Here is a 19,539-nt window from a genome sequence, read left to right on the forward strand (position 1 = left end):
AACAATTTAGGCATATCATCCCAGTCAGCCCTGCAAAGTACTCCTCACTAACATCTGGTGCTGGGAAGCTGTCTAACAGACTATTTAAGCAACAACCCAACATAGTCATATCTAATAGCCAATATCCCAGCCTCCCCCATCAACAGCCAATTCTCCTCTGATATTTAGTGCAGAAGTACATTTAATTCTGTGCTGAAAACTGACATTCACTAGGAAGTGATTTGAAATTTCCATCAGTCTGAGCTGGACTCATTCCCAGGTCACAGAGATGAAAGGACACACTGATATTGTTTCATTAAAAGGCTATCCTTGAAGCTAAGTTGATAATTCTGCTTATTGTTCAGGAAAAAAAAGTTACCAAACTTACCTTTCACTGTGAAGTCTGAATTCCACCAACTGCAAAGATTGAATTCCACCAGAAATCTAGCAAAAGTTAAAAAACATTGTTAGGATAGTTATAACAATTACACCACTAAGTTCTTCCTTTGATAATCTGCTCTGGCTGGATTTACAAAACTATTGAGATCAATTTGCCAGTTTTCTTACTAACATACTGCAGTGTAGTAATAAGACACATGATGAGCATTCTTTTCCTAAGTTTCAGGGTCAGTTTCTTTGATGTTACAAGCCCTTCATTCTGACAAAGCTGCTCCACGTTTGATGAGTCCCAAACAAATGACACTAAATTTTCTAAATTGTCAGACACTTGCTATTAACAATGGCATATTTACTTCTGGATCTGTGAGGAGGTACAAGAAAGATGCAGTTATAGTGCTAGGAGGAAAATGCGATACACTGAAAGCTTCTTAAAATGGTCATCACTGGGATAAACTCAGGTGTCTTTGCAAGAACAATGTTGCTAAATGTAAATTCAAGGTTGAACCAATTATTACTGAAACAAATGTGGGTGGTCACTATAAATGGATGCTCTCTCTATACTTTAATCTTGAGAAAAATATTTGCTGTACACTGGAACCTGACAAGCTGAATAAACACACTGCAGACTTCTTAGTTGTGCTAAGTGAAGGACGTGTGTATATGTTAGCACAAAACAACTAATGTTACTAATTTTCAACTATGTAAAATACTGATCATTATTGCAAACTGGGGTGTTAAATAGTGCCTTTTGGATGACTTAAAAGTTCCATATCTGTCAAAATTGATTGCCTTAAAACTACAATTTTCAAGCAGGATGCGTAGACAACGTGGGCTGAATTTTCATCCCAAAGTGGAGGCAGATATGGGTGTGCTGGGAAAATTGCAGCGCCAAGCAGCATGCCAATGTGTTCCCGCCTCCCGGCGATTTTGGTGGAGGCCTCTTCTTGGAAGTCATGCCAACCCGCCTGAAAGTGGTGAGTAAGAAATTGATACAGTTCATAAGCCACTTAAGAACTTTTTGTAGGGCTGATTTAGATTTTCGGTGCGAAGCATGGGAAACATGCTGGGTCAGCAGCACATCCGAGGAGATGAGGCGGCTGCACAGCAGAGGCCCAGTCAGAGAAGTGGGAGCCATTTCCGATACAGCATAAATGGTGGAATAAGCAGAGAGGAGCTCATGCTTTGGCACACTCTGGCCATAGTGTAAGTGGAGCTCACAGAATGTTTCAGGTGGAGGCACTGGGAAAATTATGGGGGAGTGCATCTGCAGGGGCTAGTGGGGCACAGCATGAGGGTCCTGTGTAGCTGGTGGCAAGAGAGGCTATCCCTGGACATAGGGCTCAGCTACTCTGACTTGGTGACAAGTAGTGATGAGGAGCAGCAGCGGCAACAACAAATCCCTTGATGCAGAGGTGATCCCGATGGGCACAAAGGCCTTATGCATATCATAGGGTGTACCACCAAAGAATCAGGTTGCTGGACATGTTGGAGTAGCAGTGCCGCTGGAGGCTGCACCTATCGAGGCAGGTGGTTGCTGATTTACGTGACCTCATGCAGGAGGACTTCAGGCCTCGCTAGTCATGTGGGCACACCCTGCCAGTAGCCATGGAAGTGATAGTTGCCTTGAACTTTGCCTCTGGATCGTTTCAAGGGGCAGCAGCGGACCTGTGTGGCATTTCGCAAGCAGTCTCTCATCATAGTATCAGGAAGGTGACGGATGCCCTGTATGAGAGGGCATTGGAGTACATTGAGTTCCAGACTGATGGAGCCAACAGGCACAGAAGGCCGTGGACTTTGCCTCTATGGTAGGATTCCCTCAGGTGCAGAACATGAACGACTGCAACCATGTGATCATAAAGGCCCCAGTGGAGTAGCCGGGTCATTTATGAAGAGGGAGGGATTCTGCTCCCTCAACTTTCAGCTGGTGTATGACCAACACAAGCATTTTCTGTATGGGTGTGTAAGGTTTCCTGGCAGTTGCCATGACGCCTTCATCCTGAGACAGTCTTCTGATGCCACAGCTGTTCATGCCACCGGAGAGACTACGAGGCTGCCAGGGGACAAGGGTTATCTGTTGAAAAAATGGCTGCTGGTACCTGTGCACAATCCTACAATGGAGGCACAGAGGCACTATAACTGCTACCATCTCAGCACAAGGGTCAACATAGAGCAGGTCATCGGACTCCTGAAGATGCGGTTCCAGTGTCTCGACTGGTCAGGGAGTGCCCTCTAGTCCCTTCAGGGTTTCTCACATGGTGGTGGTATGTTGTGCTCCACGCACATGGTCCTCCAGGGAGGTGTTAACCTTGAGGATAAAGATGTTGGGGAGTGGGACACATCTTTGGAAGAGGAGGAGGAAGAGGAAGATATGGTGGAGCCTAGGCCTTCCTGAGGTCCACCTGAGGTGTCAAATCACTGACCAGGATGGCAGGAAACCTTGGGCCACACTAATTCAGGCATGATTCTCATGAGAACATCTCATCCTGAATGGCATTTGGCCCAGTTCCACACCTTACCAACCGGGAGCAGCCACATCCAATATGACTACCACGTGTGGCCATCTTCACTGCCAGAGGCTGCCCCTCCTGTGTCAAGGCGGGGTCAGCCTCGGGTGTTTTCTGTATAGATGGTACCTCAGTCAGAGGGGCGAAGGGGGCAGCTGATGATGTAAGTGCCTTGTGAGGGGTGGGCCCCGCAACATCACCCCTGCCTGCCCCAGCATGCATGGTGTGCATGCATGTCTGAGGTAACCAGCAGTAGGGGGGCACCTGGTTGCCTATCTATGCATCTTTGTGCTATCAGTGCAACTGACCTCTCAGTGCTACAGAATGTGGTACAGTGTGATGTTTCTGCATCCACTCATTGCTCTCCATGAGATAGGCCAATCTTTCAATGGATGAGCTCATGCACTCATATGCCTGAAACATTGCAGAACACATCTCATGAATGGGCTCCTCCATCCTCTGCCCAAGACTTCACACTGCCTCAGGGAACTCCAACATTTGGCACACATCTCTTGTCACTGCTCCAGAAAGACCCGCCTTGTATGTGACACCAGAGGCGCTGCACCTCCACACAGCTGAACATGGCTGCAGTTGTCTCCATCCTCTGAGGGGGACTGACCACAGCTGCCTCTGCCTCCGTCACCTTTTGCTCACCCGTGAATTTCTAGTTACCAGGCGGAATTTAGTGAGGCCATTTGGAGTAGGAAAGGAGGTGTTGGGAGGGGAGGGCGGGCAGAGAATAGCGAAAGACGCGTCCACCCATAAATCCAAAGTCATGACGTGGGTTCCAGATTTAGTCAGCGGCGGGAAAGCATTGAAACAGCCGTGCTGCCCTGACGCAACAGGACTGCCATTTGAATTGTAGAACAGTTAGTTTTAATAAAGTAACATGCATTTGGAAGCAATTCAATGGAAGGCTTGGAATTAAGTGGACAATGGGCGGCCCTAACGAGCGTTCAGATCTCCAGCCATTAAAGCTGCTAGCACCGGCAAGGCCTCAGTGCTGTGATGGGAAGGCAGCCATGATCAGCACTGGATAGAGGAAGAGGGGGGAGCAGAGGACATTGTCGGTCCGCAGTGCAGTGTGCTCTGCACGAGTGGGCCTGGTCTCGGGTGGTAAGCATGAGTGGCCATACTGCTGGGTGAGGTCGTCAGATGGCCACACTGCTGGGTGAAAGGGTCGGGTGGCTATATTACTGGATGAGAACGTCAGGTGGCCATACTGCTGGGTGACAGGATTGACTATCAGCAAGGGTGGACACTGAGGACCATCAGCGTGTAAGCCGAGTGGAATAGCAAAGGCAAAGCTGCCAGGGCAACTTTGTCTCTACAAAGACAGCGATCTTGAGGCCTACTGATCACCTGGCATGGGTCTTGTACACTCTGGTCTTTGTGGACCCCTGTGGTTTTTGATGCTGTGCCTCCGAAGGAAGGAGGGCCAAGAGGCAAGAAACAGTCTCATACTTATCCGCTTCCAGCCACCATGCTTGCCTCTCAGAGTGAAAGCAATAAAAACTTAACTAAAAGCATTCAGTTTGTTGCCTCCTTTCTGTTTGGGTTCCATGCCTAGTGCCCAGCTCATCCATATGCTCTGGCACATCAGAGGTGCTTACCAAAGCAGAGCTGAGCCTAGACTGGCAGGCCACTATGGGAGAAGGGTGAAGTCAGCAGCTCACAATTAAGGCAGGAAGGAATAAGCATTTTCCACAATGAATGTTAACTTCAAAAGCGAAAAAACTTTATAGCAGAAAAACAAATGTCAAATTTCGAGCATCTATGAAACTTCAAGTGTATCTAGGTGGTTTTCTTTATACATTTTCAAGTGCTTCTACGATGTGTAACCCCTGTGTTAGTAGCTGGGCTGGAGGCAGGCTGCTGATCAGGCTGCCCCTTGGCCTGTAATGACTTCAGTAGTCGTCCTCTGGCTGCCTGAGACCTGAAGGGCTCTCCTCAGGCATCGCGGCTACTGGAGCTGGGCTTACTGGCAGAGGGGCTGAGGAACTGCTGTCCACACTCAGTGCCCTGAAGGGAACCCCAGATGTGGAGGTCAACCTCTCCTCCTCCCTTTCAGGGCTCACTTGAACCTCACTGCTCACCAGAGTAGGACGAGAAGCTGGAGAAGACTCCTTCTCTTGTCCTTCTCTTGTCTTACCACTGCTACATTGAGCTCATGGCTAAGGCGATGGTGTGCAGGTCTGTGCGCATCTGTGGGATCTGGCTGTCCATGAGGATCATCTACCTCGATGGAGAAAACCATGCGCTCACATGCCTGAGACATGGTAGCACTCATAGCATGGATGGACTCCTCCATCATCCGCTCATGGCTGCGCATGGCCTCAGGCATCTCCGCCAGATGTTGCCTTACCTCTCACTGCCACTCCAGCATTCCCTGTGCTGTCGACACCAGAGACTCATCATCAGACTGGGGCTCAGCTTGGGCCTGGCCACCCACAGTTCGACTATCAAAGGCCTTGGCTGTCTCAGCCTCAGTCTGCTGCTTGGGTGCATGTTTGGTGTTCTCAGCAGCTTGTGACCCTGAGTCTAAACCTGAGCACAAACTCACTGAGGTGCAAGTATCTGCACTGGTATAAGGTACAGGAGAGTCATGGGACAGTGAATCCTCCAAATGCTCGTGCTCAGAGGTTGACCGCGGTCCCCCTTTGGATTGAGTCTCCTGCAGTTCTAAACTGCATGAGATAACACAAATATGTGTGGGTTAGAATGTGCTGAACACGTCATAATAGCCATGTGTTATGTGGATCTCCAGAAGTGTGATGGATGTTGAATGAAGATAATCCTCACTCTCTTGCGCAGAGAGTCTCACCATCATTATAAATTGCCCCTAGTGTAGGTGGTAGGGAAAATATAGGGACAGAGGGAGATGTGGTAGGAATATGGAATTAATGTAGGATTAGTATAAATGGGTGGTTGATGGTCGGCACAGACTCAGTGGGCCGAAGGGCCTGTTTCAGTGCTGTATCTCTAAAATAAAATTTAAAAAAATAAAATAAAGAATAAAAATCTGCAACTGAGAGTCCGCCCTGGGTCACTCCAGTGGAGTCCACTAACTCCAGTGCTTCATTCTCAGCTGAGAGGCCGTATGTCAGTAATTCCCCCGCCAGTCCACGAGGTCTCCCTGGTGCTATGGGCCCGTCTTGCAAGTAGAAAGAGGGAAATAGTCATAATTCACAGGAAGAGCTACAGGACAGATGTGCCAGTGGCAGCCCCTCGTCCCCTGCGGGGATTTCCTATCTGGCTTATCCCCACATCAGCTCTCAGGGGAGGTAATGGGGGTGACCTGTGAAAGAAAGTGGCCTGTGGCCAAGATGCCGCCGTGCATGTGGCAAAATGTGGAGATGCCTAACCTCCTTTGCTAGTGCCTTTGTGGTGCCTCCCTCTCCGTGTCGCACACCCTTCAGCGTAGCCACATGCAATTCCCAAAAAGGAGAGATGTGTGGAGCACTCACCTTAGCAGGCCAAACGAGATCGTTGACTCTCTTCCTGCACTGGACCCATGTTCGGGGAGGGTTGGGGTGGGTGGGGGTGACCCCACAGCTGCTTACCTGCTCTGCGATCTGCATCCAGGTTTTCTTGTTCAGGCAGGAGGACATCTTCTTGCCATCACTGGGGAAGAGGTCCCCAGTCTTTTTCTATCTCCAGGAAGCATCGCTAAACTGTGGGACCACCCTGTGTCTTGCCTCAGCCATACTGCGGTTTCCTTGTCAGAGGGGTGGGGGATCCAGGAGTCACACCAGCACCAGTCTCAGCAGCAAACGAATGACTTAAAGGCAGCAATAAAAGCAGGGCTGGCAAGGCTTTAAATATGGTGCCAGCACCTGTTCCAGAATCATCAGATGCCGCATTCAGTGCCTCGAATACCGCCCCGTCGCATAATTAGCCAGGCTCCACGCCTCCATTATTGTAATTAGCTGCCCGCATGTAATTGTAGTGGGCCGGCCACACATGTGATGAGCTGTGATGGCGCCCACTTCTGGGTCCGTTGCCCAAAGCTGTGATGTGAACACTAAATCCAGCCCACCATGTGCCACCTGTTGTAAACTCGTGAGGCCCCACTGAGGTGATTGTATTTATGCTGGTGGAGGGTGCATTTGACTGCTGTGATGGTGCCGCCTTGGATGCATCATCTTCCTCTGAAGTTGCTGCCGATAGCACAGTGGTATGCTGAGGCTGCTCCTCCACAACTGGCCCTGCAAGAGACAGAAGACATTGATTATAAAAGCTCTCCTCTTGCAGCAGCCCATAACTGCTTATGCATTGACATGAACTACACAAAGAAGGATGGAATTCCAACCCAGTTCCAACATGGAAATGGTAACATGCTTTCACCCTCTCCGGACAGATACTCATCACACCCTCGTCAGCCTCCTGCTGAGCTCCCACCCTGGAAATTTTAAGAGCTGCCTCCTCCATGGCCATCAGTACAACAAGATGTGCCATTCCACCACCAGTTCAACCCCTTTCTTGCGTATTGTGTGTTCTTTTTTCCTGCAAAGTCAAGAGTGAGAGAGTTACGACCATGGTGCCCTCCGTCACCGCATCCTGTGGCTCACTCAGATGCAATGTCCATGGCTCCAGTGTCACGTCCTCCACAAGTGCTTGTAGTGTGATCATTGCCCACAGCTCAGTAGTGCACCTGGGCACACATATCCTCTCTGTTCCTGAGCACCATGCGCCATCAGGCTGTGTGCTGGCGACTCCAGAACTGGAGGCCTGTCATCTGGGTGTAGCATTGCACTCACCTTGCAGATCTCAAAAAGTCATTGAAGGGTTTCCTGCACTGCACCATATCCTGCTGACCACACTGCAGCTGCTCATCTCCTGAGCCGCTTCCATCTATGCCTGCTTTGTCTGACTGGCTGACCTTCTCCTGCTGCTCTCTGGAAATATGATGCTCCTCCGACTTGCCACCGTCTATAACAGGATTTCCAGGGAGGCGTCTGCAAATCATGGGGCTGGCCTTCCATGGGCACGTGCCATGCTGCTGCTCCACTGCCTCTGCCATCATCCAGGCTGCCACTGTTCACAATCATAGCTGCCCTTTAAATAGGGCTTGCCACATCTGCATCCCTCCTCCTCCACACATCAGCTACCCCTAATTGGAAGGCAAATGCGCCAGCGGGGCACTAATTAGCTGCTTCCTTCAAAATAGTGTTGGACTTCCGGCAGCGATGTGGAGCAGGGTTGGGACCCAGAAATGGTCTTGACATCAGGTTCTTCATCCTGGAATGAAAATTCAGTCCCCTGTCTCTGATATGCTTTTGATAATTTTTAATTAATTTGAGTTCAGCTTAGAAAGTGTATGGTACAAGTATGGTAAACAATACACAAACAATATATAAACACTGAAATATAGATTACAGATATTATAGTTGTGAACAACGTGGTGGCGCAGTGGTTAGCACAGCAGCCTCACAGCTCCAGGGACCCGGGTTCGATTCTGGGTACTGCCTGTGCGGAGTTTGCAAGTTCTCCCTATGACTGTGTGGGTTTTCGTCAGGTGCTCTGGTTTCCTCCCACATGCCAAAGATTTGCAGGTTGATAGGTAAATTGGCCATTATAAATTGCCCCTAGTATAGGTAGGGGATTTGAGGGAAGGTGGGGATGTGGTAGGAATATGGGATTAACGTAGGATTAGTATAAATGGGTGGTTGGTCGGCACAGACTTGGTGGGCCAAAGGACCTGTTTCAGTGCTGTATCTCTAAATAAATAACTATTAGGAGTAATAATTGAGAACATATTGAGAAAGCATGCATTATAATACTTAAATTTAGATTGACTGCTGAGTTTCTCTTTCTCACCTGACTAAAGAAGTCATAGGACAGCTAAACAAAAAGGAATAAACTGAGGCATGTTCATCTAAAGAGCTGCAATGAATGCCAATTTCTACAGATATCCTGAGGCTGATATGTGTAGAGTGCAATGTGCAGCCAGCAGGCCCAAATTATACAGCAAGTTGCACCTCACTGTGAGTTGCACTGAACAGAATAAAGAAAGCATCCAGTGACTGCATTCTTGGTTGCAAATGTAGAGCTTCAGTCCTGGGTAGCTAATTTGTAATATTTGCAAGCACACTGCCTCGCTCCTAACAGATTCCTTACTAATTTTATAAACAGCCCCGGGGCTCAAAAGCTGCCTGGACGCTTACAATAATTCATGTTTTTGCACTGGACTAGTCTTATACTTCAACAAACTCCAGTGGTTTACTCCTATCTACCGGAGATGGGGGCTCACACCTCCTGGCTTCAGTGCAGTCAACAATCAGATCTGACTTCTGAGTTACTCTACTGTTCTGGCATTGGAAACCATTTTGTATCAATGAGAAAGAAGTAATACAATGGCAGCCTTATGATCTTCTGCACCCTGGATAGGAATGATAGGAACAAGACGATTCAGAACGAATATATCAAAGGAAAACAAAACTCTATTTAAAATTTGGTGCTTCAATAATTTAGACACAAATGAAATTTTCCACCCAATGGTATGAAAATTTGCGAAGGGTTTTGCAGAGAATTCCAGCTTGTAGTAATGCATGTTTCACCATATGAGTGATGACTTTTTGACTTCTTTCTGCTTTCAACCCAAATCAATTGTGGGCAGGTTTTCCAGTGCAAATAATCCAAGGTGGGAAACATTATTTAAGGCACTTGATTGCAAAAGTATTGTTGCCAACTCAGTACTTCAGATAATATATCCATCCACCTGGAATCATTTTAGTTGGGAAACCTGCCCACAATGAAGTCACCTGGTTCAGAGAAAATGGCAAACTGTCATTGTCCATGTGGTTAAAAAATGCAGCGTCATGATCAAATCTTTTCATACAGTTGCGTGCAGCTTACAGCACGAGACAAAGAACTATGTTGATGAGTAAATTATATGAAGCTGATTATTTTGACAATAGCCCAAGATTTCACTTAAGATAAAATCTATCTGAATTGCATGAAATCAATTCTATCAGATTGCTCCAAACCTCTTGTGACAATGCTGCCTAATCTTCTGTTGGAGCAGACTGTTGCCATCCTTTGTTCTCATACATTCCTCATTTACATAAAAGAAAAACCACCTCTCAATAGCAACTTGCCACAATCATTCCACAACTTTGGCTGGCTCGCACTGTAAATTAAAATACTAATGACACTGTAACTGGGGACTAGTTATATCTCTCTGTTCTGGGTCGCGTAATGGATCATGGCCCAAATTCCTCAATAACCAGATTTCCAATGAGTCATTCCATTAAAATGCTGCCGATAGAGACAACCTTTTTAGGACAAAAGAGTCATACTGATCCTGGGTAAATGTAATTAACATGCAAGTTCCTTCATTGTATTTTACAGACCATCTGTACATTGATTGAATGTCTTAGTGGTTAGAATCATAGAATGATACAGCACAGAAGAAGGCAATTTGGCCCATGTTGATGTAAATCATGGGATTGATTGTGACTGTGCTTATCTCCAGATACCTGAAATATGTGAAACCCAAGATTCTGGGGAAAGCAGCAATGACGCAGAATTGTTGGCCCTGATATTTATAGGGAGTGGGAGAGGGAGTGGGGTGCATGTCTGCAGGGAAGAAACCTGGAAATGCAGGGAACACGGAGGAATAGAATGAAAGGACCTCATTTTCATTTTTACTCCATTTCCCGTCAGATTGAGAGGCTGGCCAACTGCCGAGCAGCAAAGCCAGTGGCTGAAGGCTGCAGTCTTGGACCACTGGGGAAGGTCCCGGAAACCAGAAAACCGATTGGAGCATAAGATTGCCTTGATGGGACAGAGGGGGAGCACTCCTGCCTCTCTTGACCTGTCAGCACATATCTCCTTGATCAGGCTGCTCCTGCCTCCCTTTAGCTGCTGGGTTTCCCAAAACATGGGAAAACTAGCCGGCCGCCATTAAATTTAAATGGCTGCCAAAATTGGACGAATGGAGCCTCATTAACATATTATATTCATGGAACCACTCTCCAGAGCAGCTTTCTTGGATGCCCTGAAAGCCGCTGTGATTAAAACGGAAGTAGGCGTGTTAAGTCGGAAGTAGGCCCTGCTGCTCTCACATGCGTTCAAGTCTTCCTACACACAAGATCAGGTGGCAGATTGTTCAACCTTGCCCGTCTAAGAGCGAAGACCAAAGGACGGAAAGTCCTCATCAGGGATCTCCTCTTTGCTGACGGTGCTGCATTAACATCTCACACTGAAGAGTGTCTGCAGAGACTCATCGACTGGATTGCAGCTGCCTGCAACAAATTTGGCCTAACCATCAGTCTCAAGAAAACGAACATCATGGGACAGGACGTCAGATATGCTCCATCCATCAATATCGGCGACCACGCACTGGAAGTGGTTCAAGAGTTCACCTACCTAGGCTCAACTATCACCAGTAACCTGTCTCTTGATGCAGAAATCAACAAGCGCATGGGAAAGGCTTCCACTGCTATGTCCAGACTGGCCAAGAGAGTGTGGGAATATGGCGCGCTGACACGGAACACAAAAGTCCGAGTGTATCAAGCCTGTGTCCTCAGTACCTTGCTCTACGGCAGCGATGTCTCAATTCATTCCATCTTCGCTGCCTCCGGAGAATCCTTGGCACCAGGTGGCAGGACCGCATCTCCAATGCAGAAGTCCTCGAGGCGGCCAACATCCCCAGCATTCCCTACTGAGCCAGCGGCGCTTGAGATGGCTTGGCCATGTAAGCCGCATGGAAGATGGCAGGATCCCCAAAGACACATTGTACAGTGAGCTTGTCACTGGTATCAGACCCACCGGCCGTCCATGTCTCCGCTTTAAAGATGTCTGCAAACGCGACATGACGTCCTGTGACATTGATCACAAGTCATAGGAGTCAGTTGCCAGGGATTACCAGAGCTGGCGGGCAGCCATAAAGGCGGGGCTAAAGTGTGGTGAGTCGAAGAGACTTAGCAGTTGGCAGGAAAAAAGACAGAAGTGCAAGGGGAGAGCCAACTGTGTAACAGCCCCGACAACCAATTTTATCTGTAGCACCTGTGGAAGAGTCTGTCACTCTAGAATTGGCCTTTATAGCCACTCCAGGCGCTGCTTCACAATCCACTGACCACCTCCAGGCGCTTACCCATTGTCTCTCGAGACAAGGAGGCCAAAGAAGAAGAGGCGTGTTAACAGCGAGTTGGGATCGGGTCTCGCATCTTTGCCATTTTAACCACCTCTCTGATCTTCACCCGCCAGTCTGTTATCTCCAACTGTTGCTTCACACCTCGAAGGATCCAGATGAGCCTGCACTCCCTCTAGAACAACGCATTTGCCATTCATCTGGAATGCAGGTGCATATTATGCAGGATGCAGGACTTCAGTTATGTGGGGAGACTAGAGAAGCTGGGACTGTTCTCCTTAGAGAAGTGAAGGTTAAGGGGAGATTTAATAGAGGTGTTCAAAATCATGAAGGGTTTTAATAGATTAAGTAAGGAGAAACTTTCCACTGGCAGAAGGGTTGCTAACCAGAGGAGACAGATTTAAGGTAATTGCCAAAAGAACCAGAGGCGAGATGGAGAATTTTCATTTCGGAGCAAGCTGTTAATATCTGGAATGCACTGCCTGAAAGTGTTGTGAAGCAGATTCAATAATAACTTTCAAAAGGGAATTGGATTAATACTTGAAGGGGAACAATTTGCAGGGCTATGGGGAAAGGGCAGGGGAATGGGATAATTGGATCGCTCTTTCGAAGAAACTTCACAGGCATGATGGTTTGAATAGCTTCCTTCTGTGCTGTATCATTCTATGATTATACTTTAACTGATGACAACTAAATGACCCAGTGGAAAGGTAATTCTAGTCATGAAGGATATCTTCAAATTATCTACTACCATTTGATATCATTCAACAATTACAATAATATTAACCTAGACACTGCTTTTCTGTTAATCCCAGATATGACATTTTGGCCCTATAGATGCACTCTCACAAAAACCGTCTTTACTTGAATGCTGTGTGTGCAAATTTCCCATTCTACCTGTTCTCATCCAAGAAGATGATAATAGCCATGGTACCACAAAATTCGTATGGATGCCCTCTTGTTGTTTTGGTGACTAGTTAATCCCATTAGTGCTGACTCCAAGCTGAATATATACATGACTTGTGCAGACTTTTTTTAAAGGTCAGAAACTACAACATGGCCTACTTAATTAAAAATGATGAATGTATCTCTTATACTAGATGACAGAACTTTAATTTAGACAGCCTCTTTTCCTCCCATGTAGAAGCCTATGCTTTGGACTGAACTGGATAATGAAGCAGTGGTACACGAAGAGGGAAAATTTATACTGCCTGAGTATAAAGTTGCACTTGGCTGATACTAACTTTTGCTACCTTGGGTAGTCCGGTGTAAGATTTGGTTTGGGAGTCATAAATTACCCAAAAAGGGGGTCCAAGTCATAGGTGGTTTTAAAGTAGTTTATTAAGAATCAGCAGTTTAAATATGAGGATTCATAAGCTATTTAAACATATGACCGTAACAGGTTGAACGGTTTACTAATCCCAGTACGGTGGGGCAGAACGATGGTGACAGTCTCCCCGACAGATGAGGCAGGCGAGGCGATATTGGTCTCTTTGGTCCTCAGGATCCTCAGCCTTCTTGAGCTAACTAAAGTGTTAGTCAGAAGCCAGCACAGACTCCACTTCGGGAAGCTCTCCTTCTCTCCGTCTATCAGAAGAAGACTGAAGATTTCACTCCCGAGCACCCGTTTATGAATTTTATTTCTAGAGGCAGGTGGATGTCCCATGTCAATCACTCATTCAATTCCAATTGCCTAATCACCATGGGACAGGTACTAAAAGTAAACGACTGCTATGACCATCATTCTGCCCCTGAAGTCATCTTGTGGCTTATCGCTAGTTAGGTACCATTTGTAAACTTCTGCCAGACACTGGTCCAGAGAGAGTACGAGGCTACATCATATCAGTTTTAGGAATGCCTTGTTTCAGGGCCTGTGCTAGAGTTAAGTCCTTGGCAGAGATAAGTGGCCTACGCTGTCCTGTATCTGTCAGCCCAGCAGACTGCTGGAGAGAGAGAGAGAGCTATTTCTGTAATATTCAATTAATTTTCTTAAGATTTTATAAGGTTATTAGACAGCCATTTCTTACACCGGCTCAACATCCAATCTGCTCTGAAGTAATCTATGTCATTACATAAAGCTCCAGTTGAGTGTGGAGTCTTGAAAGACTTGAAATGGCAATGGAAGGGAAAGTTCAGCTTTTCTCCTACATGATAGAAGATATATTCTTTGTTTCTTTTTTATAAATTACAAAGATAGAGCAGTACTTTGTACTAAAAATATATGCATTGGGCTTTCTTTCTCTTTTAAGTATAGTGCAGTTCAACACCACCAACAGCAACCTTCAATTTCACCAGAGGGGCACCGGATAAGTCTTTCCATTCTCAGCATCTTGAAGTCTTTTGGTGCTGAGATTAAAGGCATTCATCTCATTTGACTGATTTCGAAATCATTTTGTGATGTAAACAACTAAAATGCCAAACTCATGTCACTTTGAATCTTTAACAGACAGTATCTGAGAGCTAAAATTTATTCACCAATGCTGAGCAGGATTTAAACTCTGACATTCTGAAATGAAGTACAGTTAGCACGTAAATCAGCGACGTTATTATTTGATGGCAGTAAAATCTGTGGAAAAAGCAGACTCAGCCTGCATTACCAAGCTAAAAAAGTAGGAAACTTATCCTGGTGTTGAGTTAATAAATGATTATTAAAGTACTTGGTTGAATATTAATCAAGATCCAAACTTATCAAAAACTCTAAATTCTTTATATATTCCTTTATGGAAATCTCCCAGAAGAAAAGTTAATGGAATATTTATTTCGTTGGACCCATTTAATACTGAATTGTATCCATGATAGCTAAATTCAAAGTGGTTGATGACAAACATTACTGGCATCACAAAAATTCAAACTATATCATGTATAAAACTGCTCAAATATATGATGTATCACAGGTTTATAAAATAAATATAACAAAGTGTGCAATTAATGTACGGCTTCCGACTTGAGTTTATAACTACTGAAATCAATATGAATAACAGCAAATCATACTTTAGGAACTCAATAGAGAATTTACTTACAAGATAAGTTCAGTCATAATCCACTTTATTGCAGCAAAGAAGACATAATAAGGCTGAAGAGAAGTAATTGAATTAGTTCAAGTAGCCATGAATATTCTGTTCTTCATTAGTACCAACAAGTCAAAAAATGGTGGAATTAGTTTGTCAAGATGTGAATTTCACTTGATCTTAGACATAAAAAGTTAAATTGTAAAACAATTATACTGATAAAGTCAAATGCTAACAAGACAGTAAATAGGTTGCTAAAAAAATTAAGACATTGTAGGATAAATTCACTGATCCCTGGCTCTGTTGTGTTCAAAAGGAAATTGCCTTTATATGTCATTTTAATTCATTCTCAGTTTAGTTTAGTTTAGAGATACAGCACTTAAACAGGCCCTTCAGCCCACCGAGTCTGTGCCGACCATCAACCACCCATTTATACTAATCCTACACTAATCCCGTATTCCTATCACATCCCCACCTATCCCTACCACCTACCTATACTAGGGGCAATTTATGATGGCCAATTAACCTATCAACCTGCAAGTCTTTGGCATGTGGGAGGAAACCGGAGCACCCGGAGGAAACCCACGCAGACACAGGGAGAACTTGCAAACTCCGCACAGGCAGTACCCAGAATCGAACCCGGGTCCCTGGAGCTGTGAGGCTGCGGTGCTAACCACTGCGCCACTGTGGGTATCCATATTGTTATTCTTTATAGTGATTTGATATAACCCAGTGGCTTTCTAGGCCACTTCAGAGGGCAGTTAAGAGTCAACCACATATGTGGGACTGGAGTAACATATGGGCCAGACTGGGTAAAGGCAGCAGGTTTCCTTCCATAAAGAACATGAGTGAACTAGTTGGGTTTTTACAACAATTGATAGATTCATGGTCATTGTTTTTACTGCTTACAGTACCATACCCTAAAACTATTTAGCAACATTTTATTATTTACATAAAACTGCAGTCAATGAAGACATGAGATTTCATTGCATTTTCTATGTACTTCGAAGGATGTTCAGGTAAGGAATTAATTACTTGCATCCAGAAGCAATAATGTAATACACAGCTGCTATAAACAGTGACAATATTACTCAAAAGAGATTTCAAAATTAAAAACAGTAACAGCCTTCCTGTGCGCATTAACAGTCTTCTAATGATGTATAAATTAAGTCGATTTTTTTCCTAAAATGAAACTAGTTTGTAGATTTAATATTGGGAACCTACTCATTTTTGTTTACAGTTGATAAACACCCACAAAAAACACAAAGTCTCTGATTTGTTTTGTTCACTCATCAATCTCAGTATATGGAACATTACTATAATGCTCACTGTACTTACATCCAGTAAGCTATGTGCACTGTCGCTATTGTCTACGGTTGCTCTACACATGGCTTGGTAGTCATAAAGAGTTACTCTAAAAAAGAAAAGCAGAAAACTACTTAACAGGAAAAGAAACACAATCAGATTTTAAAAATCAAAATGAAAAACAATATTTCAATAATGAATCATCATAACTTAAAATAACGGAACTAAAGAAAACACACAAAATACAATGGCCCGGAATTTGCGGTTGTAATGACGGCAAAATTGGCAGCGATCGCCGTCATTACTTGGTAAAACTGACAGCAGCTTCTGCCATCCGCACATGCGCAGTTAATTGCAGAAATCCAGAAGTTGCTATCAGTGATTCCCTGCTCCTCCACGGGGTGCACTCTTGAAAACCTCAGTGGCGGAAATCTTAGAAATCACTTGAATTGACGTGATCTTCTACTTTTTACACTTTTAGTCTTGCTGTAAAAACCTTTGAAAAAGTTATGCCTTGTTAAATAATGCGTAACTGGGTTTTTAATGGCATAATAAGGCATAATTACTGCTAGACAACCTTTCTGGCCCTGACAGAGTAATTTCATATTTGTGGAATGTCAAATTTGTACAATATGATAAAAAAATTCCATAGATTTTCAAAATAATAAGTTTTTTTTAAATGTTTGTTGATGATAGTGCAGCTTCTACCTTAATCACATGCGTATGTCCCAATCTTTATTTTGCTGTCTGTAAAATGATTAAAAAGTGAAGGATAATCAGTGCTTTTTATTTCCTGGTTTGCTGTCTGAAAATTCTTCAATGTGTTTGGCTGTTGACTACTTGACGACATCACTGTTGCTGGATGCCAAAAATCCCTTTGAGTGACGCTGGAATAAAATTAATGTCAGGAAAGGTGAAATCCACACCAGAGGGATCGCTAGATCTTTGTGGGCAGCTTTCTTGTCGGCCAGCGGTCAGCACCATCACTTCGCCGCTGACTGCAAAATCCGGGCCAATAGATCAAAGCATCGTAACAAATATAAAACATAATCACAATAAAACACAAGGGATTGATGAATATTTTCACCATCAAACATTTGCTAAGAGAAGGAAAACCACAGTTTCAAACAGGCACCAGTTTTTGAGCAAATAGACTGAGATAGAAAATAGTTGGCCAACTAGTCTTACAAGGAACATGTGCCATTTTATCAAACCCAAGTATATTGTGAACTACAGCAGTTTATCATTGATCTTGAACCATTCAGAGTATACTATTAGATAATGTACTACAAATTAATGGCCCAAGTTATGCGGGAGTACTGATGACAAAAGCTGTTAGCATTCATCATCATTATTCCTTTGGAGTCCACACATGCGCAGTCAAACATGGAAATCTAGAAACTGCTGTCAGTGAGTCTATGATTCCCCATAGGGAGCTGAATTTAATGGGCCCGAGGGAAACAGGCTGGGAGGTGGGGGAGGGCCCACAGAATAGTGATGGAAGACGGGGGAGGAGTTAATTGCTGTCACCCTGCAATTAAGTTAAGGGCGGGAAAGGCTGAAGATGGCGTTCCTGCCCAAAGCCCAACTGAAACCCTTAAATGGCCAATTATTAGCCACAAGGGCCTCTTCCCCCAGCCGCTGGCATTAAGTCAGCTGCAGGGGGCGGTGTCGTGGCACTGCAGATACTACTGAGCTGCTGGCCCTCTGTCTGGCCGGCAGATCTTAGCAGGTGGAATCCCTGTCGTTTTCAGGATAGGCACCCGAGTGCCATTGCATTGCACTGGCTGGGAGGCTCCGATTGGCTGGGTGCGGGGTGTTCCCTCCGCTTTTTGACCTGGTGTTGGGCCCCTCTCTGGCACCACTAAATACAGCCCAGGGTGTGCTGTTGAACTCCCTCCTCCCCAGCAAACTGCAATCAAGCAGAAATTACTGAACTGATGAAAACTTGAAAATTTGCCCTTTTATGCTATTATGCTCACTGTGAAAACACGAAAAGTTATACCTTGTTGAACGAGGAGTAAGTGGGTTTTTTATGGCATACTAAGTTCATAACAGCGTCACTGTTTCTGAAAACCTAATTTTATATTTGTGGAAAATTTCTCCATTAGGATAAAAATAATACACATTTTTAAAAAATATATTTTTTAAAAAAGAAAAGGTATTTCAGTTTCTAGCTTAATCCCATGTGTATGTCCCAATCATTTGTTTCACTGTCTATAAAATTTTAATTAAAAGTGAAAAATTCAGTGCATTTTACTGCCTGGTTTGCTGTCTATGAGAATACTTAATGTGAATAGCTGCTTACCCTACTTGATGACATCACATACCTGGAGATCCCCTTAGTGCTAGATTCAAATTGATGGTGGGAAAGGGGAAACACACACTACAGAGATCATTAGATCTTTGTGGGCAGCTTTCTTCGAGGGCAGGCGGAATGCTGTTACTTTGTCACACACTACAAAATCCAGGCCAATAAGTATAGGTTTTGAGATATTACTCATTTATGAATCGGCTACTGCTTGTGTGATATTTATTCTACTGACATTATTAATCTTTTTTTAAAAGTGCAGTTATTTGTTAGTTTAGTTTAGTTTAGAGATACAGCACTGAAACAGGCCCTTCGGCCCACCGAGTCTGTGCCGACCATCAACCACCCATTTATACTAATCCTACACTAATCCCATATTCCTACCACATCCCCACCTGTCCCTATATTTCCCTACTACCTACCTATACTAGGGGCAATTTATAATGGCCAATTTACCTACCAACCTGCAAGTCTTTTGGCTTGTGGGAGGAAACCGGAGCGCCCGGAGGAAACCCACGCAGACACAGGGAGAACTTGCAAACTCCACACAGGCAGTACCCAGAATTGAACCCCGGTCGCTGGAGCTGTGAGGCTGCGGTGCTAACCACTGCGCCACTGTGCCGCATCAAGCTTGCATTGGTGACTCCTGTTCATGCTTTCTTCTCCAATTAGTTTTTGTTTCTTCCCATTACACAATTATTCGAGTCACAAAAGAACAAGTTTTCACATCTGTGTAATGTGATTTTTATAGTCATTTCTGTGCAAATTCAAATTAGGTGAAAAATAATGTCAATATGCAAGACATTGTAAATGGTTCTCTCTCTTTAAGTACTGCCATCCCCTTTTCATCACTCCCATCCTCAATAAAATCCACCTTTGGCCCATCTCTGCTTGCAAACCATCACTCCAATTCCAAAATTCCACTACCTCTCTAAA

The 19,539-nt window shown here is 44.8% G+C and overlaps 1 protein-coding gene across 1 annotated transcript in view; it reads right to left on the reverse strand.

Annotated features, from left to right (window-relative positions):
* The window catches only part of cacna2d3a (calcium channel, voltage-dependent, alpha 2/delta subunit 3a), a 705,663-nt gene that overhangs the window by 78,178 nt on the left and 607,946 nt on the right, over positions 1–19,539 (reverse strand). Inside the window, exons 29-31 of the mRNA XM_068052271.1 lie at positions 16,326–16,401; positions 15,000–15,052; positions 368–423 (exon numbers count right to left, since the gene is read on the reverse strand). Of these exons, the coding sequence (XP_067908372.1) occupies positions 368–423; positions 15,000–15,052; positions 16,326–16,401 (185 nt within the window). The remainder of the gene's footprint in view (positions 1–367; positions 424–14,999; positions 15,053–16,325; positions 16,402–19,539) is intronic.

This window comes from Heterodontus francisci, chromosome 19 (assembly GCF_036365525.1).
Source record: "Heterodontus francisci isolate sHetFra1 chromosome 19, sHetFra1.hap1, whole genome shotgun sequence".
Taxonomy (NCBI): domain Eukaryota; kingdom Metazoa; phylum Chordata; class Chondrichthyes; order Heterodontiformes; family Heterodontidae; genus Heterodontus; species Heterodontus francisci.